At 44.1% G+C, this 21,038-nt stretch overlaps 1 protein-coding gene across 1 annotated transcript; it reads right to left on the bottom strand.

Annotated features, from left to right (window-relative positions):
* Positions 1–9,941: 9,941 nt before the first annotated feature.
* SLC25A20 (solute carrier family 25 member 20) lies at positions 9,942–20,759 on the bottom strand. Its single transcript, XM_042880999.1, has 9 exons — positions 20,557–20,759; positions 19,954–20,046; positions 17,931–18,058; positions 15,637–15,727; positions 14,890–15,007; positions 13,696–13,768; positions 13,072–13,181; positions 11,539–11,663; positions 9,942–11,114 (listed from the first exon to the last, which is right to left on the bottom strand). The coding sequence occupies exons 1-9, from the start codon at positions 20,659–20,661 to the stop codon at positions 11,052–11,054; spliced, it is 906 nt and encodes a 301-aa protein (XP_042736933.1). The 5' UTR covers positions 20,662–20,759; the 3' UTR covers positions 9,942–11,051.
* Between the last annotated feature and the right edge of the window lie 279 nt (positions 20,760–21,038).

Below are 21,038 nucleotides of genomic sequence, written 5' to 3'. Positions count from 1 at the left end.
AAAAAGAGAGAAGAGTTTATCTCAAAAGAATGCGCTGCTGTTTCCTCAAGACCTTGCTGCTTAACTTTAAAAGAAACACAGTGGAAACAAAGTGATTCTCAGGAAGGGAGGAATCTTCTACAGAGAGAACAGTGTTGAAAATTATCTTTCAATTTTCAGAATTTGTTTTACCCGGTTAGAGAATTTAAGCAAGGGAAAAATGTTTTCTGGCTGATTGGGATCAAAATCCAAAAGTCTCAGACATACCAAAGAATGGTCCAGGTAGAGAAGCCAACAATTAACTGATGAAAAAAAGAAAGCACAGCAAAGTGAAAAGTGGAGGGGAAGAAAAGGACAAAAGACTGGAAAATGTAATTGCATTAGTAGAAGTACAGCCAAAGTAGATGATTTGAATATGTGAGGAACAACCCAAAAGGTTGCATGAGATTGAGGTCTTCTTGGGAGCTAGCAAGTATGAATCACTGCACAGTGGCAGTGTTGGCGCTTAGAAAGAAAGCTGCATGAAGCTTGGTTCAGTTGGAAAACGCTTATTTCCACAGTGGTTGTTTTCTGTTTATTTAAAAGAATGGAGAAGAGACACGGAGAAGATAAGCTGGCAGGAAAGGTAAGGAGGAATAACTGAGCCTCACAAAGCTCTCAGGAATGAGCCGAGTCTGTGCAATGAGAAATGTTTCCAGGACCAGAGGACAGCTGCTGCTGCTTGGGGGACGAGGAGCTGAGACCAGAGCCCAGGCTGCCACAGCTGAGGAGATCCCTGCAGCCCTGGGGAAAGGGCAGCCCCTCTGCACAGGGCCTGGCACCGCCAGCAGCACAAGTAACACATCTGCAGCCTTTTGAGAAACAAAATAATTATTCATTTCCTCTAAATGGAGACATTTGAAGATCAAAGAACTAAACAGCGAAAGGCAGAAATGACAAAAATAAAAACAATCCACCTCTGTTATTTCACTTCAAGAAAGCAAGGGATCAAGTGCTAGACATGAAAGGCCTGTTTTAGCAGCTATTTTCTTCACCTACTAAAGCAAAGGGGGAGCAGTGCAGCCTTCATTAAATATGCATCTTTTCAGACTGAAGCTGAATATACGAAGAAGCGAAGGGTTTTTGTTTTAAAGGACACAGTAGCTTGCTGAGTTATTCATATCACAGTGTTTGGCTTCTTCTCACAACCAAAAGCAAATAGTTAAATGTAAATTAACTGTTAAATATATTTTAAAATATTCTGGTACCTCAGGTATGGTAGCAATCTTAATGGCATCTTCAACTGTCTGTATTTTTACAGGAAAAGGCCCAACAAATAAGGTAAAATGGATAAGAAAACAAGCACCCTCTGTATTGGCAATTCAGATTTTCAGGCTACTGAGAACTGTCCTCAGAGAAATGAAGTTCCATTTTGCTTGCACCCTTATCATATATATTGAATAACAGATTTCTCTAAATTTGTGTTGCAATAAATTTGGGAAGAGCTACTAGAACAGGAGGAAAATGATGACTGAACCTTAGGAGCAGTATTGGATAGCTAGAAGTCTCAAGAGCACTCTCTTGAAAATTAATACTTTGGCTGCTGGAAAAAGTCACAGAAATTGATGAAGATTGCTCAGTGCTTCCAGCAAAAATGGAAATTTTGTTGTAGATTCTGTATTTACAAAAAGACATCATTTAAACAGTACTGAGTGCAAAGAAGGTCTTGGGAAAAAAAGCTCATAAGGAATAAGTAAAACAAGAGCAGTAGATGTTAATGTGTTGTGGTTTACAAATGTAAGATCTAGTGACCACAAGGGATTACGGCTTCCTAGCTGCATTCTCACGAGTATTTAAAATCCTTTGAGAGGTAGTTGTGTTCTCATCCTGTGTGCAGTGTGCTGCCATGTGAAATGGAGGTACTTTGCTCTGCTCTCCCGTTCCCCTCTGTGGCATCTTAGATAGTCTCATACTCTGGCAGAGCCAGATCCCACTGCTGAATCCTGAGATGTTTGTATTTCTTTCTGTCCACACTATATCCAGAGCTGTAATCTTTTAACTGGGTTTAAACAGAGATCAAATTGAATTCGTTGAGGCTTGGCAGATGCCAGGTAATGCCCATAAAGTACTTGCAGTCATTCATGGTGCCAGATCACAGAGAAAGGTTTCTCTTATCATTTGACACAGAAAAGTCTGTAAAGGACTGGAACAGAACTTCCTGTACAAAGTCCTCTCCCAGGTGAACCTTTCTGCTCTGTCCTTTCAATGATTAAATGATATAAACAAAGCCCAGACAAAGCTGTCCTGGGGCCACGGAAAGCCATCTGTGAGTCTATGAGCTCACTACCTGTGACAACTTGAAAGCATCTATGTACCTAATGGAAATGGATTTCCTGTTTTTATCTCCATGCTCATCGAGGTGGGGTTTGTACTGCAGTTAACCCTCACGTTTTCTTAAACATCACAGGAAACCGTTGATTTTGAAAACATCCTCTTTTCAAAGTAAATTTTAGCAAATTTCAAAAGTTCCATGGTTACCACAGTACTTCCATTAGAAAATACTCATGATCAAACAGTTAGCAGATCTCACGTTTCCTAGCAGTTGAACGTCCGAGAATCTGGAGCAGCCATACGACATGTGGTGAGCCGCACCTTTAACTACAAAAAGGGAAACTAAACTGAAAAATCAAGGTGAGTATTTTCCACGGGTATCTTACTTCAAAATCTTATAATTATTCTGCATTAAGCTTTAGCAGGTGAGCTGAAGAGTGATTCAAAGGAATGTGAATTAAAAGACTCTAAGCACAGTGGGCTGGGCATTGTAAATATTGCCATTACTACAATGGAGTCAGAATAAAGAACAATGTGTGGGGCATTCTTTTGCTCAGAAAAACACCAGTTGTTTGTTGATGGTGTAAATGTTGCTAGGTTACCTTCAGCAAAGAATACTCCGTCCATTTAGTAAGAGTACTTCTTACCAGATAATTTAAATTTATCAGAAATGATGGACCAGGAGGTTTTCATTATAGAAGAACTTGTAGAAGACAGAATGTTGGCCAAGTACTCAATCAGAAATCTTTTAAAGCATATTTAAAAATCAATACCAATTTTAATTAATCAACTTGGTCAGTTCCCAAGGGAAAATATTACAGAACAAAATAGAAAATGTCAGTATGGCTGTAGAGAAACTGTGATCTGAAATGCACCTTGCACAAGAAATATGAAAAAAAAGAAAGAGAGAGAGGGGAAGATCGTGGCTTTGTGCCAGGAGAAGTTAAAGAAGTTGTTGGTTTGGAAAGAAAGCCCCGAGGAGAAAGGCCCAGAAAATCACAGACTATTTCAGAAAAGATGAAGGAAAAACATGTTATTATTTCTTATGATACAAGACTTATGGGACATCAGTGAAACCAGCATTCAGCCAATCCAAAAGCAGCACACAATTAAACACACAACTCGCTGTTATTGGATACTGTAGAGACCAAAACCAGAAAGGTGCCCAGAAGGTGGTTAAGCTGGAAATGAGGCCTAGAGTACCAGAATGAAAAGGCACAGCTGCAATGTCTAGCTCAGTACATCCCTCCACGTGGACGTGGCTTGGCAGAAGTGGAGGTGCGGGCTGCACACTGCTCTCCTGCTCCTCCTCTAGCTGACTGCAGGCTGTGCTTTGGGCCAAGAGATCTCTGGTCTGATTAAGTAAGGCAGTTCCAGTGACACAGTACGCTTTTATATTTTCCAGAAAGAGTAATATTAGCCATAATAAATTCTAGTTCACTAGGAAACAAAACTAAAAAGACAAATTTTCCTTTTGTTTGCAGATTTCTCAAGAAAAGAATGTCTTCAGACTGTACCATTGGAAAATGTAGACAGATTATGCAGGAAAAACATACTTTGATACGAAAAAGAGGCACTGTGGCCTCACTTTCCTCAAGTGATTCAACATGTCCTGAAGATAGTTGCTCAGTCCATCGAATGGCTCTGCCCCCTGCCTGTTTTGCTTGCGCCTGAGCTGCTCTTTCATGGAGTGTTGAATGAGCCAGGCTTTGTGATCTAACTCTCTCCAGGACTTTCCCCCCCACACATCTCTACGAACTCTTGCTTCTAAATCATAAGACAAAATGTTTACTGGCAACTGACAGCTGCTTGCGCACGCAGTGGCTTCTACACAGGACTGCACCACCAGTGCACAACTGCTGAACTGCAGGAGACCTGGTGAGAAATCCCCTCATTTGCCCCATCAGCGTCAGCGCTGCCTCCCAGGAGGAGGAAACCTTTGGCTCTGACCTTTCCAGGAATGGTTCACCTTGGGTCTGTGTTTGTTGTGCTGCTTTAGCAATTGCTGCTGCAATTCCCATGACGGTGAAAAATGCAGATACCCTCCATTCCATCAGTGTCCTTAACTGCATGGGCCCAGTGCTGATAGAAAATGGAATGTGTTAGTTCATTTTGTGATGCTGAATGAAATACCAGCAGTGACTCTGCTTTTGGAACAAGCAGTACTTGTGACATGGTAGTGGTTCATTCCTACAGCCATCCTGATAAGTAGGAAAATGGAGGGGGGAAAAAAGAAATTTTTCATCAACACAGGAAGCAATTTGTCTGTACCACAAGGTATTGCTCCTCTCAAAAGAGGCACACAGGTTTTGCATTGGTACTGTTATGCTGTGCCTCACCCATTACATTTCCTGAAGAAGCAGAGCCACCTCCAGCTCCTTACAGATGAAACTCAATCTTGCAGACCCAACACAGCTTTTGCTGAATGGAAACATTGTGTACCTGGGAAAAAGACTTGGAACGTTCTTCCTTTGGTGCCTATGTTTGCTAGGGCCTGGTGGGTAAATACAGAGACTTGCTGCTAGGAAAGCTGCACAGTAGTTTCTGTCTTCACGCCTTTCCCATCTCAGCAGCAGCAGTAGCCAGCCCATTTCTCTGGGGTGCTGCCACTGACAAAGCAGGAGTAGAACCAGGTCCCTTCTTTCCTATCTACTTCCTGGGGCAGCTTCAGCCTCCTTTCTAAGAGAAACCTCTGCTGTTACAGCCTGAATTGAGCTGCATTACAAAAGCCTGGGGTGTCTTGCAACTAAATGTGCCTGCAGCTGCTGGGAAGTGAGGGAAGGGACTCTGAGAACAGCCAGTTCCCTTCTTTGGAGTGATCTCCCACCAGTTGCCAGTTCCTGAACTTTGGCTCGGGAGGCAGTCAGCAAAGGAGATAATTGCCTGGCAGCGATTGATACAAAGTCAAGGGTGAGTGGGAAAGAACGAGCGGGAAGGGTTGTGTTTCAGAGATGTCTTTTTGCTTAGCATTTGTCTGTGCAGGCAGTTGTGGGCTTTTCTCCATCACATCAGCTTAAACTTGAGGAGAAGGACTCATTGTAATGTTATACCTTTTCAGCATTTCAGCTGGTTCTCCTGAAATCTATATGGAGGTTAAAGATGAGAAGGGAAAGAAAATTGATTTTCCTACCTTCAGCCAGGACAGAAAAAAAGTACTCAAGGCTAAATGAAATTTTAGAATTTTTTTGACTATACAAAATGGAGAGGAAGGAGCAAACACCTGCCAGTAATAAATAACTGTTAGGAAACTGTATTAGGAAATACTGCTATAAAGAAGTGCTGCTGCTAGGATCTGCTTTCAGCAGTGGAGTATCCATAGCCAGGCAGCCCAACATTTATTTAGATATCAACAGCTTGTGCGTAAATTCTCTCAAATGCAGAGCAGCAGCACTATAAGAGAAGCCAGTACTCAGCACTCTGACAGAGAAGCAGTCATTACAGAACAGAACATTTCAGCTTTCCAGTCAGTAATACCTACAGTTAGCAATAGCATCATGTACTTTAGCAAATTTACATTCAAACTGTTATCTACAAAGGGAAGTAAAGCTTATCTGTAGCCTTTTGCAGTAACTTTGATACTGATCTTTATAGCCATTCTTCCAGTAAGAGAAGCTATGAATTATAGACTGCTTAAACTAAACTAGATGTGGAGACGTTAGTAAAAGCACTGTCTGTCCACTAATAAAGGTTTACATTTTCACCAGGTTTGGAGATGTAATTGCCAAATTATATTGTTCTAACACGCTGAGACAGAGCAAAATGTCCTCAGTTATGCACAAAAGTTTCTGCACTAGAAATGTTTTTGTTTTTTTTTTAAGACTGCAGTGTTAGGCAGTGTGTTCTGCCCTGCAGCCCATTCCTTCACTGGGCTGCTTAATCAAGGATTAATCAAGAGTCTACTGGACAGAAAGACAAAGCGTGACATAAAACCAGGACATCAAAAAGGTTCAGCCAGAATCACTCACAGGGCCTTTGAGCAGGCAGTCAGCCCGTCTGCACAGGTAGGACTGCCAGTACTGTGTCCCAGGGACCGGGGCTGAGGCTGGGATCCTTACAGCTTTGCTTCCCAGCCTATGGGGGGAGCTCACAGTGTGAGGGAAGTAGCTCCTAGCAGTTCTCTATGTCAGAAGCAAAAGTCCCTGTGGAGCAGCTGCAGAGGGAGCTGGGCCTATTTTCAAATGGGAGCAATTGCGCAACATTGTTGAAGTTCTTCAGTGCAGAGCGTATCCAATGGCAGCAGCAGCCTCTTGCTGTTGAGCCAGCAGGCTTTTTTGTTTGCGGTCTGTAAAAGGAAGCAGCATTATGGCTGGAACCCAGGTGTCATGAGAAGAACCTTCTCACACAGCACAAATGTGGTACATTCCTGCCCAGTGGCTGTGAAGCACCGGAAGAGACTATTTTGGCCATGGTGAAAGATTACTTGCTCTAGGACCAGTCCCAAAATACCAGCTACCAGTTTATTCTGGTTGTTGTTCCACAGCTGATGGCAAGAATGTCCTCTGCAAACCCAAGTCCCTGAGACCAGTGTGAAAGTCAGGAGTACCGTGGACTTATTCTTTCATGATACAAGGGATTGAGTTAGGTAACATTAAAAACATAATAATGTAATATACACAAGTACACAAGACCCCATGGGATACATTCACAACTACTGAGTGAATTGGCTGATGTCACTGCAAGGTCACTCTTGGTGTCTTTGAAAAGTTGCAGTAATCAGGGAAGGTTTCTGAGGACTGGAAGAAAGTACATGTGAGCCTAATCTTCAAGAAAAGCAAGAACAATCTGGGGAAGTACAGCCTGGTAAACCCTACCTCAATCCATGGGAAAGTGGTGGAGCAGATCCTCCAGGAAGTTATTTCTGTGGAAGGCCAAGAAGGTGAGTGAGAAAATCACAGAATCACAGAATCACAGAATTGTAGGGGTTGGAAGGGACCTCCAGAGATCATCGAGTCCAACCCCCCTGCCAAAGCAGGTTCCCTACAGCAGGTCGCACAGGTAGGCATCCAGGCAGGTCTTGAACATCTCCAGAGAAGGAGACTCCACCACCTCCCTGGGCAGCCTGTTCCAGTGCTCCGTCACCTCACTGTAAAGAAGTTCTTGCGCATGTTTGTGCGGAACTTCCTATGCTGCAGTTTCCAGCCATTTCCCTGTCAGCATGGATCTGGACGTGGGGATTTCAAGCCTGCTCAGCCTAGCAGCTTTTGTTGATGAAATGACTGACTCGGTGGATGACAGAGGCAGACTCTTCCTAGCAGCAATGGGAAATTCTGTCTTTATGTACGAGGAATGTATTTTGCTGTGAAGGTGATTAACACTGAAGCAGGTTGTCCAGAGAGGTGCACAGCCACTGTCCTTGGGTATATTCATAAGCCAACCAGAGGCAGTCCTGAGCAATCCTCCCTAGTTTGGGAGGGTTGGACCCAGCCCAACTTTCAACAGTCGCATCTGAGGTCTGTCTATTCTTTCCCAACAAGCACCTGACAGTGGCCAACAGCAGATACTTCTGGAAAGAACACAAGAAGTAAAGCACTCTGTGTGACTTCCCTAGTAGAACACTCCCAGTTCTTAACAACCTGCAACTCAGGAATTTCTTGTGCAAGAAGTGATGGATAGCCGTATCAGTTTTCAGTAGTTCTCGAGCTTTTGAACAAACAAGCAGATGTGTCTGATCAGCCTACTTTAAACATTTCTCCTCCCACAGCTGTTGTTGCAAAGCAACCCTTCATTCTTGTTCTCTTTCTTCTGTATTTAACTTCACTAGAAGCACCAAATGGAGTCGATCATATTAAACAAACAATACTTCTTCATGCAAAACACAAAGCTCTGTAAAATCATCAGGGTGGGGATAATACAATTAGGATAACTGAAATTGGAAAAAGGATCTGAAGTTCTTAAAAAACATGAAGTTACATTTAAAAGGTAGGTATTAAAGAAAGGGATGGCTTGGTAGAAGGGAGATAGTTTATAGTTACTAGTAGCAGCTGAAGTATTAGAGAGTGCAGGAAGTCTCTCAGTCTTTCAGAACAAGTCCTGCTTCAGGCTATAGGCAGGTGAGACTGAGCTGGTGCCAGCGCAGCCAAGGTTCAGCTGCAGGCCAACTGCAGGTTAAGAGAAGGCTTCACAGAGCCCAGCTCACAAAAGTCTCCTGTTCCCCCTCACCACAAGACGAAAGAATGACAGTCTTCCTCATAAGGGTAGATGGGCAGAAGAGGCTCCTACCTTCCAGCTGCCTGTTTGCCCTGCTAGAGACATAAAGCCTCTGAAGCCTGACACAGAAAGCTGCCACGAATGGAAACACTAGGCACCAGCCGGTGCTCTTGCTAACTTGCCTCTGACCTTGCCTTTAGATCTGCTTTGTCCATCTTGCTGACAGCCCCAGACAGCCATCTGCTGGGCAATTGCATAAAAAAACCCCAAACAATCTAGAACAGCACTTACAGCCAAGACTATAGTTCAGTTCTTTCTAGTTTCCTATGAGATCAGAAGCTGAACACAAAGCATTCATTAGTTGACAGGACAGGTGGAACAAACAGTGTTAAAGATCAGTATTTGGAATTTTGAAAGGAGATGCAGGGTTTGCACACTTCTGTCCCTCCCAAGGAACGTCGCTATTTCTGTAACACTTCAGTAAAGAGGAATAAAACATTGAAGCTTGATGACACTTCGTAAAGCTGAGACAAATCGCTTCTAGGCATCACAGCTCCCACACAAAGGTCAGAGAGGCGATCAGAATTACTAGAGAATCAAAGCCAAGGAGAGCATTTGGTGGTTAGGAAACATACATCCATGAAAGCAGACTTAGTCCTCTTGACATTAGTTTGAATTTAGCCTCAACAAACCTAGAGAGCTGTGTTTAAAACAGTTCCACAGATTAACATCCTTTAATTACTTTTTCTCTGAACTAGCATTAACTCAGCGTTACATAATTCATTCATCCACAGCAGCGACTTTGAGAAGCAGGAGCAGCAGCAGGTTCCTAGGCAGCAAGGAACGGGGAGGGTCTGCCACTGCTAACAAAGCAGGGAGAATTTGGGGCAGCTCCAAGCAACTGGCTTTTCCCATTCCTCGTTGCTTTCACACCTCCCACCTTTTCCCTGTAAATCACGAAGGTGGGCTTTGGGGAAGGCAGACTCTCTTCCAAAGAACTGGGAAGGAGAACACGATTCAGGGCTTCCAAAGCAGCACTGGGTGGGGTGTATTCAGGAACAACTCATTTGTCAAAAGCCAAGGTGAGATTGTTTCTTTACAGCATAGACAAATAGGCCACAGCAAATCAAGAACCTCTCAGCTGCCCTTTCTGTGTGGCAACAGTACAGATTCTTTCCCTAAGCAGCCCCACATCCATGTCTGGGCCTTTTCCTGAAAAACATCAAATCCTTTCCACAGACAAGAGGTTTTATTTAGCATCTGGCTTTGTAGTTAAAGAGCTTCAGCTATAACAGCACCTCATGTTTGCCTTTCGAGTCCTGCTAAGTGCAGAACATTCATTTTCCAGTATCACTTAAAGAACAAAAAACCCGAAAGCTAAAAGGCAAGCAGATAAAAAGCAGTAAGGCACAGCTTATTTCCCACTGACATCTAAGAATTAAGAATTGGAAAATTTTTGCCAAACTAACCATGCACAACCAGACAAAAATAAACCAAAGCACACATTCAAGCCAAGCAGGAGCCAGCTTTATTGAGTTCTGGTAACACTGCAACAAAATCAGGAGAAAATAAAGGTGCTTTTTTTTGCCTCTTAGCATTAGTAATTTCTCAAATTAAAATGTGATAATGTTCAATAATATTACAAGAAAACGGAGGAACAGAAGTTAGAATAACGTTAGACAAGATTGCAGAGCCAGTGTCACCTTCATATTTCCCCCTAGTGTCAGAGTAATTGAGTTCCTAGAAGTCCTGATAAAATTTCTTAGGTGAGGGATCGAACCTCCAGGATGCAGCATTTGATGAATCAGGCACACCATGGGCTGCTGTGAATCATGCTGTACTTGTGAACCTACATTTGGGATATGTTTAGTGGAAAGTTACAAAGGGGTTTTTCAGAGAAAAGCTCAGGTGAGTCAAACATTTCTCCACTGGCTACCTTAGTCAAGTTTATAATAAGTGTCTGAGAGTAATTCCTTTTTCCCTAGTTCTATAGAAAAGATCAGTGTGTAGTAAGTACCCTGTTAAGTATCTGTAACTCCTATCAACCCACCAAAACATAACTCTAATCTCACCTGCTTTGTTCCTTATTTGCTGCATCATGTGCACATAACATTAAAATGGCTGTCATCATGCAAACATCCACAACTGAAAACACTGCATAAGATGAGAACACTACTTGACACTGCTTGTAGATACCAGTATGTGCAGCTGCTAACTGAGGCACTGCGAGTAAAGCACACACTGCTAACAATTATTTCAAGCAACTTAGCATTAATAGCTACATGTCTCTTCAGTAAACAAAGAATTTGTTTTGGAAGTCTCCCCTTCTTCCATAAGGAAGTACTCAAGGTGTAGTGTGTGTTAGCAGCATTACTGCTGTGGTACATTGGCTCAGAATACAGGTGTATCACCTCTAGCTCTTCATCAACTCTGTTTCAGAGTCACGCCTTATATTTCTGAATGGCACATAGCACCACCTAAAGAATGTGAGGAAGGCAAAAAGGTATTAGGCAAGCAATCATTCCTGAAACTTCAAGTGATCATTCATTTATTCCTTTGAGGCAGACTTGCACTCTCTTCCCTCTCCTCTCTAATTTCCAGAGGCTTCGTAATCTTCATAGACCTGGTACAATCCAATTAAGAAACTTCATAGCAACTTCAAAACCAAGAAAACATGCCTGGAAAAGAGAATGGACAGAACAAATAAGGATTCTCCTAACCTATTACATACAAGGCTTTATAATGCAGCAGTATAAAACACTTGGCGTCTATATCTCCTCATACATAGATAGAACATCTAATCCTTTAGGTTCATTACTTATTGAAGGAGAAGCCAGACCACATTTAGCCATGCATTTCTGTATTCCACTGGTGGACATACCAGCAGACAGAAATACTGTGCTTTAATGCACAGCTTAGAAGGAAGATTCAGTTGGTGCTCCCCCTAGATTAAGGTACGTTTTAGAACAGCCAAAAGCACCTAGATATGAGAATCTCACTGAGATGGTAAAATAATAAGCTTGGCATCTCCTCTGCAAACTACAAACATTCATTATGGGTGGCCATGTCCCCAAAATCCATCTGGAAGTGCAGTTTACTTACTGCATTAGCAGGAAATGCCCTGATCATGACAGCTGTGAAGCCCTTATAGAGAGATGCAACTCCCTCCTCTCTGATAAGTTCTCTCAGCACATCTCTAAAGCCATTTGGGTATTTTCCTGGAGGAGCTGCAAACGATACAAAACACATTAGATATGCAGCAATCAGAAATAACTTAAGGCATAAGTGATAGCCGAGGATTTTCATCAGGTTCATACTGCTAGATGATCTAAACAACATCTGAATCCAAGCACTGCTTGAAGCTATGTTGTGAAAACATCTGCTTGGGAAAATGACCTTTTTCAGTCAAAAGCAAATAAACCAAACCACCAGCTCAGTAAAAGAAGCTAAGTGCTCACCATCAACACAAAAAAAATCTACATAATGAAGACATCTTGGATGGAGGAGGAGAAGAATCAAAGGAAGAACAAATTTTGTCAGTATTGGATCTGGGAGCTGTTCCTGTTGAGGACACCTCTCACAAAGCCACAATTAGGAGAGATAGGAAGGTCATCAGCAAAAATGGATGAAGCTACTTCATAAGAAACAGAAAATGATCTTATCTCATGCCCCAGCCAAGAAGCACAACAAACCACTGGGTATTTTAATGTTGATGTCATACAGATTTGCTAAGGTGTTTAAAAAAACAAAAAATCCATTCAGGGAACTGGTTCTTCCTTCACCTTGCACTTCTCTGGAAAGCACTCCCTCTACCAGCCCTCTGAACAAGTACTCCACTAAGCAACTCAGTCACACAGAACCACCATAAAGCACACCATCTGTAAAGCAGCACTGTAGATGAGCTCTGTGGAACAAGGACCTAAAGCTGAGACGTATTTCACACACAGCCTTCCATGATAGCCAATGACCACAGCCATTATTCACAGAAAAAAGAAAAAAAATAATTTGTGCACTGGATCACCATGATCTGTAATTCACAAGAGATGTCTTGCAAAGAGCTAGGCCTGCAGACAGAGACTATGGGAGAGCTTTAGTAAAAGTATGCACTGAAAAACATAGAGAAATCAGCAAAAAAATTGTTAAACTGCTGGGGCCATCCTTGCTATAACTAAGCCACAGATGCATAAGAGCAGATCTGTTAGTCCAAAAGCAATACTCTCAGCAAGGCAGACACAGTTACTGTAAATTTTACACAGCACAGACTAGGATTTACACAACCATGTCTGAAGTGAAATAGCAAAGCCCTTCAAAGACTTACATTTGTAATAAAACACTTGGTTCTATTATGATGATTTCCATGCTTACGTTTCAAAACAGGTATCTAAAATGGGGATCATTATATTAGTAGGGGTGCAGAGAGAAAGAATTAGAGCCAGATTTGACAACAGTTTGCAAGGAAACCAACTAAAAGGCTAGAAACACGCTCTGTTTTTTTGTGTATTTGTCTCAAGCAGCACTCAGCACACACTACGTCCCAGCAGAGAAGATGCTCGAGTGGCATCTTCCATCACTGCCCACCCCATTCCCAGGGGCACTGTGCTGAGTGTGGCCATGACAATCTGGCATGCTACTCACCGGTCTGGAAACGCGATTTCAGCACATCTGGTGGAATGGCAACTGCCCAGTTGAAGATTCCAGCCAAGCCCCCAGCAAAGAGAATTCTCGGCACACTGAGGTCACTCACACTGTGGAAAGGAAAAAACAATGCATATTTTGACTAATGTGACAACCAACAAACGTGGCTGATAGCCAGAAGGCTGTACAACGCTGCAGACAGACAAGATGCAGTAATATGAACAAGATGACCAAGAATTAGAGCACTCTGTGCAAAATGTGCTAACTCCAGCCCAGAAGTTTGAATCCTTTCATTCAGCAGCACGAACAAAATGCTCTGCAGTGGTAGTGAAGACAGGGACAGGAACACAGAACAAAAAACAGAATAGACTTCTGCACACACAGAGGGGTGGAAGAGCAAACAGACCTACTGCAAATATTCTTTACTCGGCTAATAAAATCCAGGGCTAAAATTCTGCACGAAACTCAGAATATCGTTCTGTCTCTTAACTCCAGACCAAAACAGCTTTAATCACATAGGGTGACTAAATTTTCTTTCTTTTATTGGTGCTGCTCTAAATCTCTTCTTAACTAGGGAAATTAAATAGCAAGTCCAGGAAATACTGACTTTAGGATTTCACTAACCTCTTCCCCTCAGGGGTCAGAATGTTCTTCAGCCATTCATATGTCATGAAGTACATTCCACTGGCTGGGACATCTAGAGGGTAAACAACAAAATCTGTGAGTAGTGGAAAACAAAATGAAGCCTGGAGACACAGGAGCCCCATGCCAGCTCAACATCAACGCTGAATAAATCCAGATTGCTCTTCTGAGCATTCTCTAAAACCAAAAAAAATCTGTCATTTTAGACAGAGGAACCCGAACTTTCTCAAAGAGAGCAGGTGCTAAAAGGCAAGAACTGGGAAAATACCTGTTCTTGAGCATTTCTGTCAGCAGCCCTTCAAATAAGATTGTAACTTAGCCATTAATCCATGAGCTCCAAGCTTTCTTAACTGCTCCACAGCAGACTAGATCAGTTCAGAAACCTCAGCAGTTTAGCACACTATTTGTTCTGATGAAGCCAGATGTTTCTGTTCTTGGTGGGTTTGATATTGCTTTATTTCAGATACTTCCATAGCCCATTCTGAGCTTGTACCTAAACGGGGCAATTAGTCTCAGGTATGGACTCTGACAGAGCTGCTAGCTTTCCTAATACTGTGAAAAGCAGATGACAGTTCCTCAACTGAGATATGAGAACACAGAAATTTCACCTTGTACTCGGAAAGCACTGACCCAATACAGGGAACAGTCTAACCTCATTCAACAGGAGTAAGTGCCCGAAGATTCCCCGTCTGGCATAGCTACTTTGTGGCTGTTTTTGTGAGAGGGGTCAGGACATCCTAGTCTAAAAGTCTAATCCATACTCAAGAGGTTAGAAAGGAAACCGCTACCATCATGTCTTTTAAACCAATCAGCTCTTAGAGCAGTCACAGACAAAAGTCACAGTTCTTCTTCCAAGAAAGGAAAAATAAGCTCACTTCTGCATTTTTATTTTTGTTCTCAGCTCCTGAGCGCTTTAATTCCTCTCGGCTTCTCAGATCTTAATTACTTCCTACATCCCTCTGATCTTTGTCATCTAATCTCTTCCTCGCTCACTGAAAATCTCATGTTTATTTCTCAGTCCCTTTGAGGCACTGGAGTAACTGCGGACTGCAGAAAAGGATAAAAGAGTGACAGAAAGCATCTCCAACTGGCTGAAGTGACAGCAAGACCTATGTCAGGCTTCTTATCTTCAAGTACCCCAAGCTGAAACAGCATCAGAACGTTTCCATCAGTTACCTCTCATGAGGGTGAGCACTGTCCCCTTGTACACGCCGCGAATCCCAGCCTCGCGGTACAGCTGTTTTGCACAGTCCAAAGAGCCACTGTATTTAGTTTCACCTGTAGCTGCCTGGATCTGAAGGATTAAAGTGACAGTTTCTGGCTTGTGAAGGTTTCTGGCTGGTGAACAATCATTCAGCTAATAATTAGAAAGCCACGTGCATGTTTCCAGAGAGGAAAGAGCACATACTCATTCTTCAGGCACTCCTACATACGAAGCCTCTGCATCATTTCCTCAAAAAGCACTCTCTCATTCAAGCTGAGGATATGTTTACTGTTCCATGCAGTAGCTAGATTCTTCCTTATTTTTCACCACTCTAAGTTTAAAGCAACTGAAGACAGTTAGGTAATCTTTCACTCACACAGACAAAAAGCAGCCTCTAAATAATTTAGTAAAGTTCAAACAATTTGTCTACGTATAAAACTTTCATGATAATATCACATCTGTCAGAACTAATGTGAACGCCCATCACCATGCTAATGGAGTTCAAGAGAGCCTGACATAAGCAAACCTTCTCATCTCTGCTGAAGACAGTGTTTTCATTTGTTCAGGTTTACGTTTTCCTCTAATGCTTTAAAAATCCTTCAGGAGCCGTACAGCCAGCAGTCACCCAAACATTAGAAACCCGTTCCATGGATCCTGAAATACTTTCCTCAGGAAAGACCACTAAAATTAAATTCTTGTCACCATATCCAATGCCTTACCTGTAAAAGGCACTTGATTCTCTCTCCCGGAGCCATGATTGCTGTTGTGAACACTCCTGACAACATGCCGGCTGCAAACAGCTGAGGATATCTGTGCAGAAAAAACAGAAGTGAGACACTAACACAACACAGTACATAGGGAACGAAGGGCAGAAAGACCCCTGAATCACAAAGTTATTCTCTTTATAGAAGGCTGGTAGTGGAACTAGATAGATAGGCATCTTCTGCTTTTGATCAGCGCAGAAGTACCTCATCAATGCGTAATTAGACCTAAACATGTAAGGTCTCTGGGATTCAAAGCCCTGGTTCCCACAGCAACCATTAATTCAGGTCTGCACATCTATCGTATTTGCTAATATTCCTTGCACTTGCATTTTTTGCTACAGCATTCTGCGCTGGTTTTTATTCTCAATACTCTCTTCTTCTTGCAGTCTCCCACATTCTGCTTAATTATCTCAGCTTCCACATTTATCCCTGCTTGTACAGCCAGCAGCCTCACTTCCATAACCTCAGTCCCTCAGTCCTTCAGCCTGTGCTGCAGTCAAGTCTGCCCTACCAACCTGCCATCATCCCCACACACACTGCATTTACTTTCATAAGTTTGTTATAGAAATCCCTTACAGAGGCTGATTTTCTCCTTTTGTCTCTATTTTGACATCCAATCTCCTGTTTTCTTCCCTAGTAAAAAGATCTAACATCTTAATTTAAATTCCACACCTTTTGCTTCCCTTCATTTGCCCAAGAGATGGCATTCTGTTCAGGCTTTCCAATCCTCACACCTTTCTTTACTCCTAAATTCCCATTACATTTTCTCCATTCCCATCTTCCAGACCTTTCAGAACTTCACCTGCCACACTACATGCATCTCTTATTTAGACTGAGCTTTGAGTTTTCTTACTCACCTTGAGATTATTCAGCCCCTGAAAAGACAGAACAGGCTCATCAGGTTTTTTCAATCTCCTTCCTTCCGAAACCTCCCTTCAAAATCAATATTGCCATCCTGCCTGCCTCAGAACCACAACACAGTGCTAAGAGCCTGACTTTTCTGTTTGGCCTGGCCATCCTTAGCATGCAGTATCTCACTGTGCAAAGGCAGCACCAAGGTGCAGCACAGTTGTACACAATGACAGATCCACCTCTTATCTGTTGACCTTTGTTTTCTCTCTCCTGCTGCTCTGCCTGGGAAGAGCTCTACATGAACAGTCCAAAGACTACACGGCACTTCACCTTCTCCATTAGAACTTCCCTTTGATACAATGTGTACAAAACACAAAGCTCTAGAGATGGCTGGGCTGCTGGCAGTAAGCCCACAGCCCCTTTGTTTCCCTGTTCTCAGTTCCTTACCCACACTCCCGGTTTTACCCTTCAGCCTTGTCTGCAAAGTTGGTAAACCTGACAGCAAGGAGAGCAAGCAGCACCAAGCGCCCCTGCCCTGCCTCCTCAGGGTGATGCAGGCCAAGGCAGCTCGCTCCTGGCCATCACAGCAGCCGAGCTGCAGCGCCAGGTGCACTCAGCAACAGCCCTGCCCAGCCAAGGCTCCGACACAAACCATTCCTCCCCACCCTGCCACGCTTGGCTCAACACACTGAACTCCTGTGTTCTCACAGGGCTCCCCATGCATTGTCAAATAATAGAATAAAACGTTGCTAAGCTACAGTCCTATTCTGGACAGCTATAAATCACAATACAGCAAAGGAGTTAAGGGAGGACTTTATGGGCGAGGGCCTTCCTCAAGCCTAAGTTCACCTGGAGAGAGCAATAGGAAGTTTTCTCTGCTTCCCTTCTCTCAGATGTGCCTAAGAGGAGGGCTGCTCATAAACACTGCTTTTCAGAAATTAATAACAAAGCATTTCTATGGCTACTGTTTTACCATAAACTAAAGCAGCAAAAGTCAAAACCAGCAGGGAAAAGAAATGGGATTCAGAAATGTCAATTTTGTCAAGACTGCCTGGCCATGAATTTATTTATTCTATAGTTTCCATTAATAGTGAGTGTTCGAAAGCAACTGTTACATAACTCACGCTGTACTCATCTAAAATTGTTCCTTAATGGCTCTTTCTTGCGTAGAAGGGGAACTGCGTGGCACCTGCCTACTTGGTGTCTGTTTTTAGCCCATGCCATCAGTCCCACGCTTCCAGAAGCACTAAAACACACGAGTGTTTTATTTTTTAGAACTATATTTACAGCCTAGGAGAAAAGACAAGTTTACACCACAATTCAAAGCACGGCGATGCAGGAAGCTGTAGGAGCCTTGCGGTGCCTTTCCCAACTGTCTGCTTAACTGAGGAACTCACGTCAAAATGTCGTCAGGTTTTTTCTGTTGGAGTCTTTTTCCCAAGCCAAATCCAAAGAAGCACACAGCAAACATGGGTGTCACCCCGATAATAGGGGCTGCCATTCCTTTGTACAAGCCTCGGACTCCCTGCAGGAAACATTATTGCAAGAATTACTTGTTTTTGCATAAGCCTTGTGCACATTTCCAAGCAAAATGCTACAGTATAGGATAGTATCAGCACGTCAGTCATACTAATCACAATAACAGGATCTATTGCTCATTTATGATTATACCTGTTTAACTGTGTCAGAGGAAAGCTATCCTTCCCGGGAAACACTGTAATCTTCAACACCTTTCTGTTCCAATGCTACTCATCCTGTAGTTACATCTCAAGTACAAGGAAGTTAAGTTAAAAGCCACCTCAATGATAGTCCTATTGGTTTGTGTTGGAAGTTGTTGGAAGTCCTCCCTTTCAGATACATACAAAAAATATGGATGTATTTTATCAGTAAGACATCAAATGCAGTAGTGTGAACTCAGTGAATTGCTGAGTCTGAGAGTGCTGGATCAAATCCATGGCAAGGGAAGAGCCAGGGACATTGATGTGAACTACTTCACTCCCCACAATAATTCAATTTAGAATGAATTCAAGAGCAACCTTTTTCTTTTCCTTCCATAAGTTGAAAATTTTTCACCATAATCTTTACATCCTTGATGTTTCTCTTCACCAGGCTACACGTACAGAAAAATTCTAATGCAGATCCCAGCAGCAGTATTTACTTCATCTTACCTTTGAACTGAATATTTTTCTTATAAAAAGGACTTATCTTTCTAGATAAAAGCTACATGCACAAGTTAAATATTTGCTAGTTCCATTTATCCTCTCCCCTCCCCAGAATAAGTCAGTATGTCCCAATGGGTGTTTGTATGTGTAGAGACACAGCTGACTGCAATGAAATCCAGCCTGGCTGACGAAGATCAGATTCTTCTGCTCAGTCTTCCCATGAACAACTGGAAACAAAAGGCACAGAGGTTCAGCAGTCTTCCATGCAGAAACAGATGAGCACTGAGTAGGAGTAGAGGCAGCTTTACTCAACTGAACTCGACATCAGAAGGCTATTATTACAGCTCAGCTCTGACGTCCGTGCTTCAGCAGGGGTGTTAAAAACTGCGTGGAACTCAGAGCTAGCAAAGCATCTCTGCTTTGTGGGAGAGACCACGGAAGTAAGGTTTGTTTTGGTTATATAACAACCTGTGAAATACTGCCACAAAAGAAGATTTCAGATAGGAGACAGATTGTTCATTTCATGGAGAGTTACCTAGCAAGATCCAGTGGTCAGAAATCAGACTTAACACGAGTAAGTGAACACCAGGGGCTTTAAGGTCATTATTTCCCAATGGTAAATAGCTGCTGGAAAATCTTAGGAAGCAGTTAAGTGGACTCCATGTCACTTTATGTCTTTAAACCAGGGCTGCGTGCCTTTCTAAAAACAAAATAGACTGCGGTTCAATCACATGATTCAACTGATTCAGGACTGAAAGCCATTGTTTGCCTTTTGAAGGCCAAACAAAACTACTGTAAATGCTCCACTAAAAATATACATACACGTATCTATTAACTCAAATGAACACTTCTCTGCCTTCTCACACATGGCATAACACATCGCAGAAGAAAGTAAAAGCACTGCTTGAACCAACAGGAGTCACTGCCTATTTTAGAACTTCCACTGCCAACTCCAAATACCAAAGACAGCACGAGCCCACTGCCTACAACAAAGCCAATATTAAGTCTAGTCCTGAACTCCACAGACATTAACACTGTGCTACTTTGAACCACAAGAGAGATTTGGGACGAGTGGATATAACGAGATCTCCCTTCAAGCTGCGTAAACTGATGAAAATTTTTATTAGAGTCAACCCAACCAATAACCCGGGACTTTGACAGTCTCCAGGGGGCACTCCCACACCATTCCATTCCTGTGACGTACAGAACAACTGACGCTTTTGGCAGGGGTGCAAATGGCACATTAGTGTGGCGGTACCTCTCCAGTCAGAGTCTTCCTGAAGCAGTCAAAGGTCCCAGAATAGAGCGGCGGCTGGCCGGGCTGCGGCAGGGGCTGGGTCTGCAGTCTGACCTGCCGGCAGGGAACAAGAAGGCATTGCTTTATTGAGTATCGCTGCCCCACCTCTGACTGGGAGAGCGCTTCACTGCGACCGCTGGGCAGCACAAGCTGACTTTGTTTTGCCTGCAGAGCATTAGCATTATTTATTCTCTACAGGAGTTAAAAGAACGAGAGTTAACTTCTTTAATAGCTAATGTATTCAGCTAATTAACTGCTGAGACGATATCAGGTAACAACCTCACGCGAACGCTCCGGAATTAACGCCGCGCTTCGGTAACGCTCGCTGAGCGCCGACTGCGGGGCCTCCATGTCGGCAGGGGGCGCTCAAGGCCCGCACGGCCCCTCCGCGAGGCACGCCGGGAGTCGTGGTCCTCGGCGGCCCCGCAGCTCCCGTCGGGAAGCGTAGTTCTCCCGAGCCACCGTGCTGCCGCCCGGCGCGGTGCCCGCCGGGAAATGTAGTTCCTCCTGCCACTTCCCCGCCCGCTCCCGCCGCAAGGCCGGCGACTCCGCGCCGTCCCTCACCTTGATGGTGTCCAGCGGGTGTCCCACGAACACCAGGCACACGCCCCCGAAGCCGCCGGCGAAGAAGTTCTTTACGGGGCTGATGGGCTGCGGCTGTTCCGCCATGGCGACAGTCGACGAGGGGCGCGAAACAGAACCGGGGAGCAGCGTCCCCACCGAGAGAGCGCCGCCCCTCCGCGCCGCGACCTTTACCCCAGTGCCGGGCCGCGCGGCACGCTGGGACGCGGGGGGGACGGGGGGGGGACGGGGGGGGGACGCGGGGCGGGCGGGAGCGAGGCGGGAGCGGGGCGGGCGTCCCATCCGGCGCCGGCACCGACGCGGCCGCCGCGCGTCACCGGCTCGCGAGGGCGCCGAGCGGAAGCCCTCCGTCTCGCTCCCGCTTCCCCGCCCCGGCGGTTCCGCCGTCCCCACCTCCCGCGGCCCGCGGCAGTGGTGCGGCCGGAGACCGCGGCCCCGCCCGGCGGAAGTGACGGAGAGTGGAG

This window comes from Lagopus leucura, unplaced genomic scaffold, assembly GCF_019238085.1.
Source record: "Lagopus leucura isolate 7727_CA_CO unplaced genomic scaffold, USGS_WTPT01 Super-Scaffold_100028, whole genome shotgun sequence".
Lineage (NCBI taxonomy): Eukaryota > Metazoa > Chordata > Aves > Galliformes > Phasianidae > Lagopus > Lagopus leucura.
The sequence above is the reverse complement of the archived record's forward strand: the minus strand, read 5'-3'. Positions and strand labels throughout refer to the sequence as shown.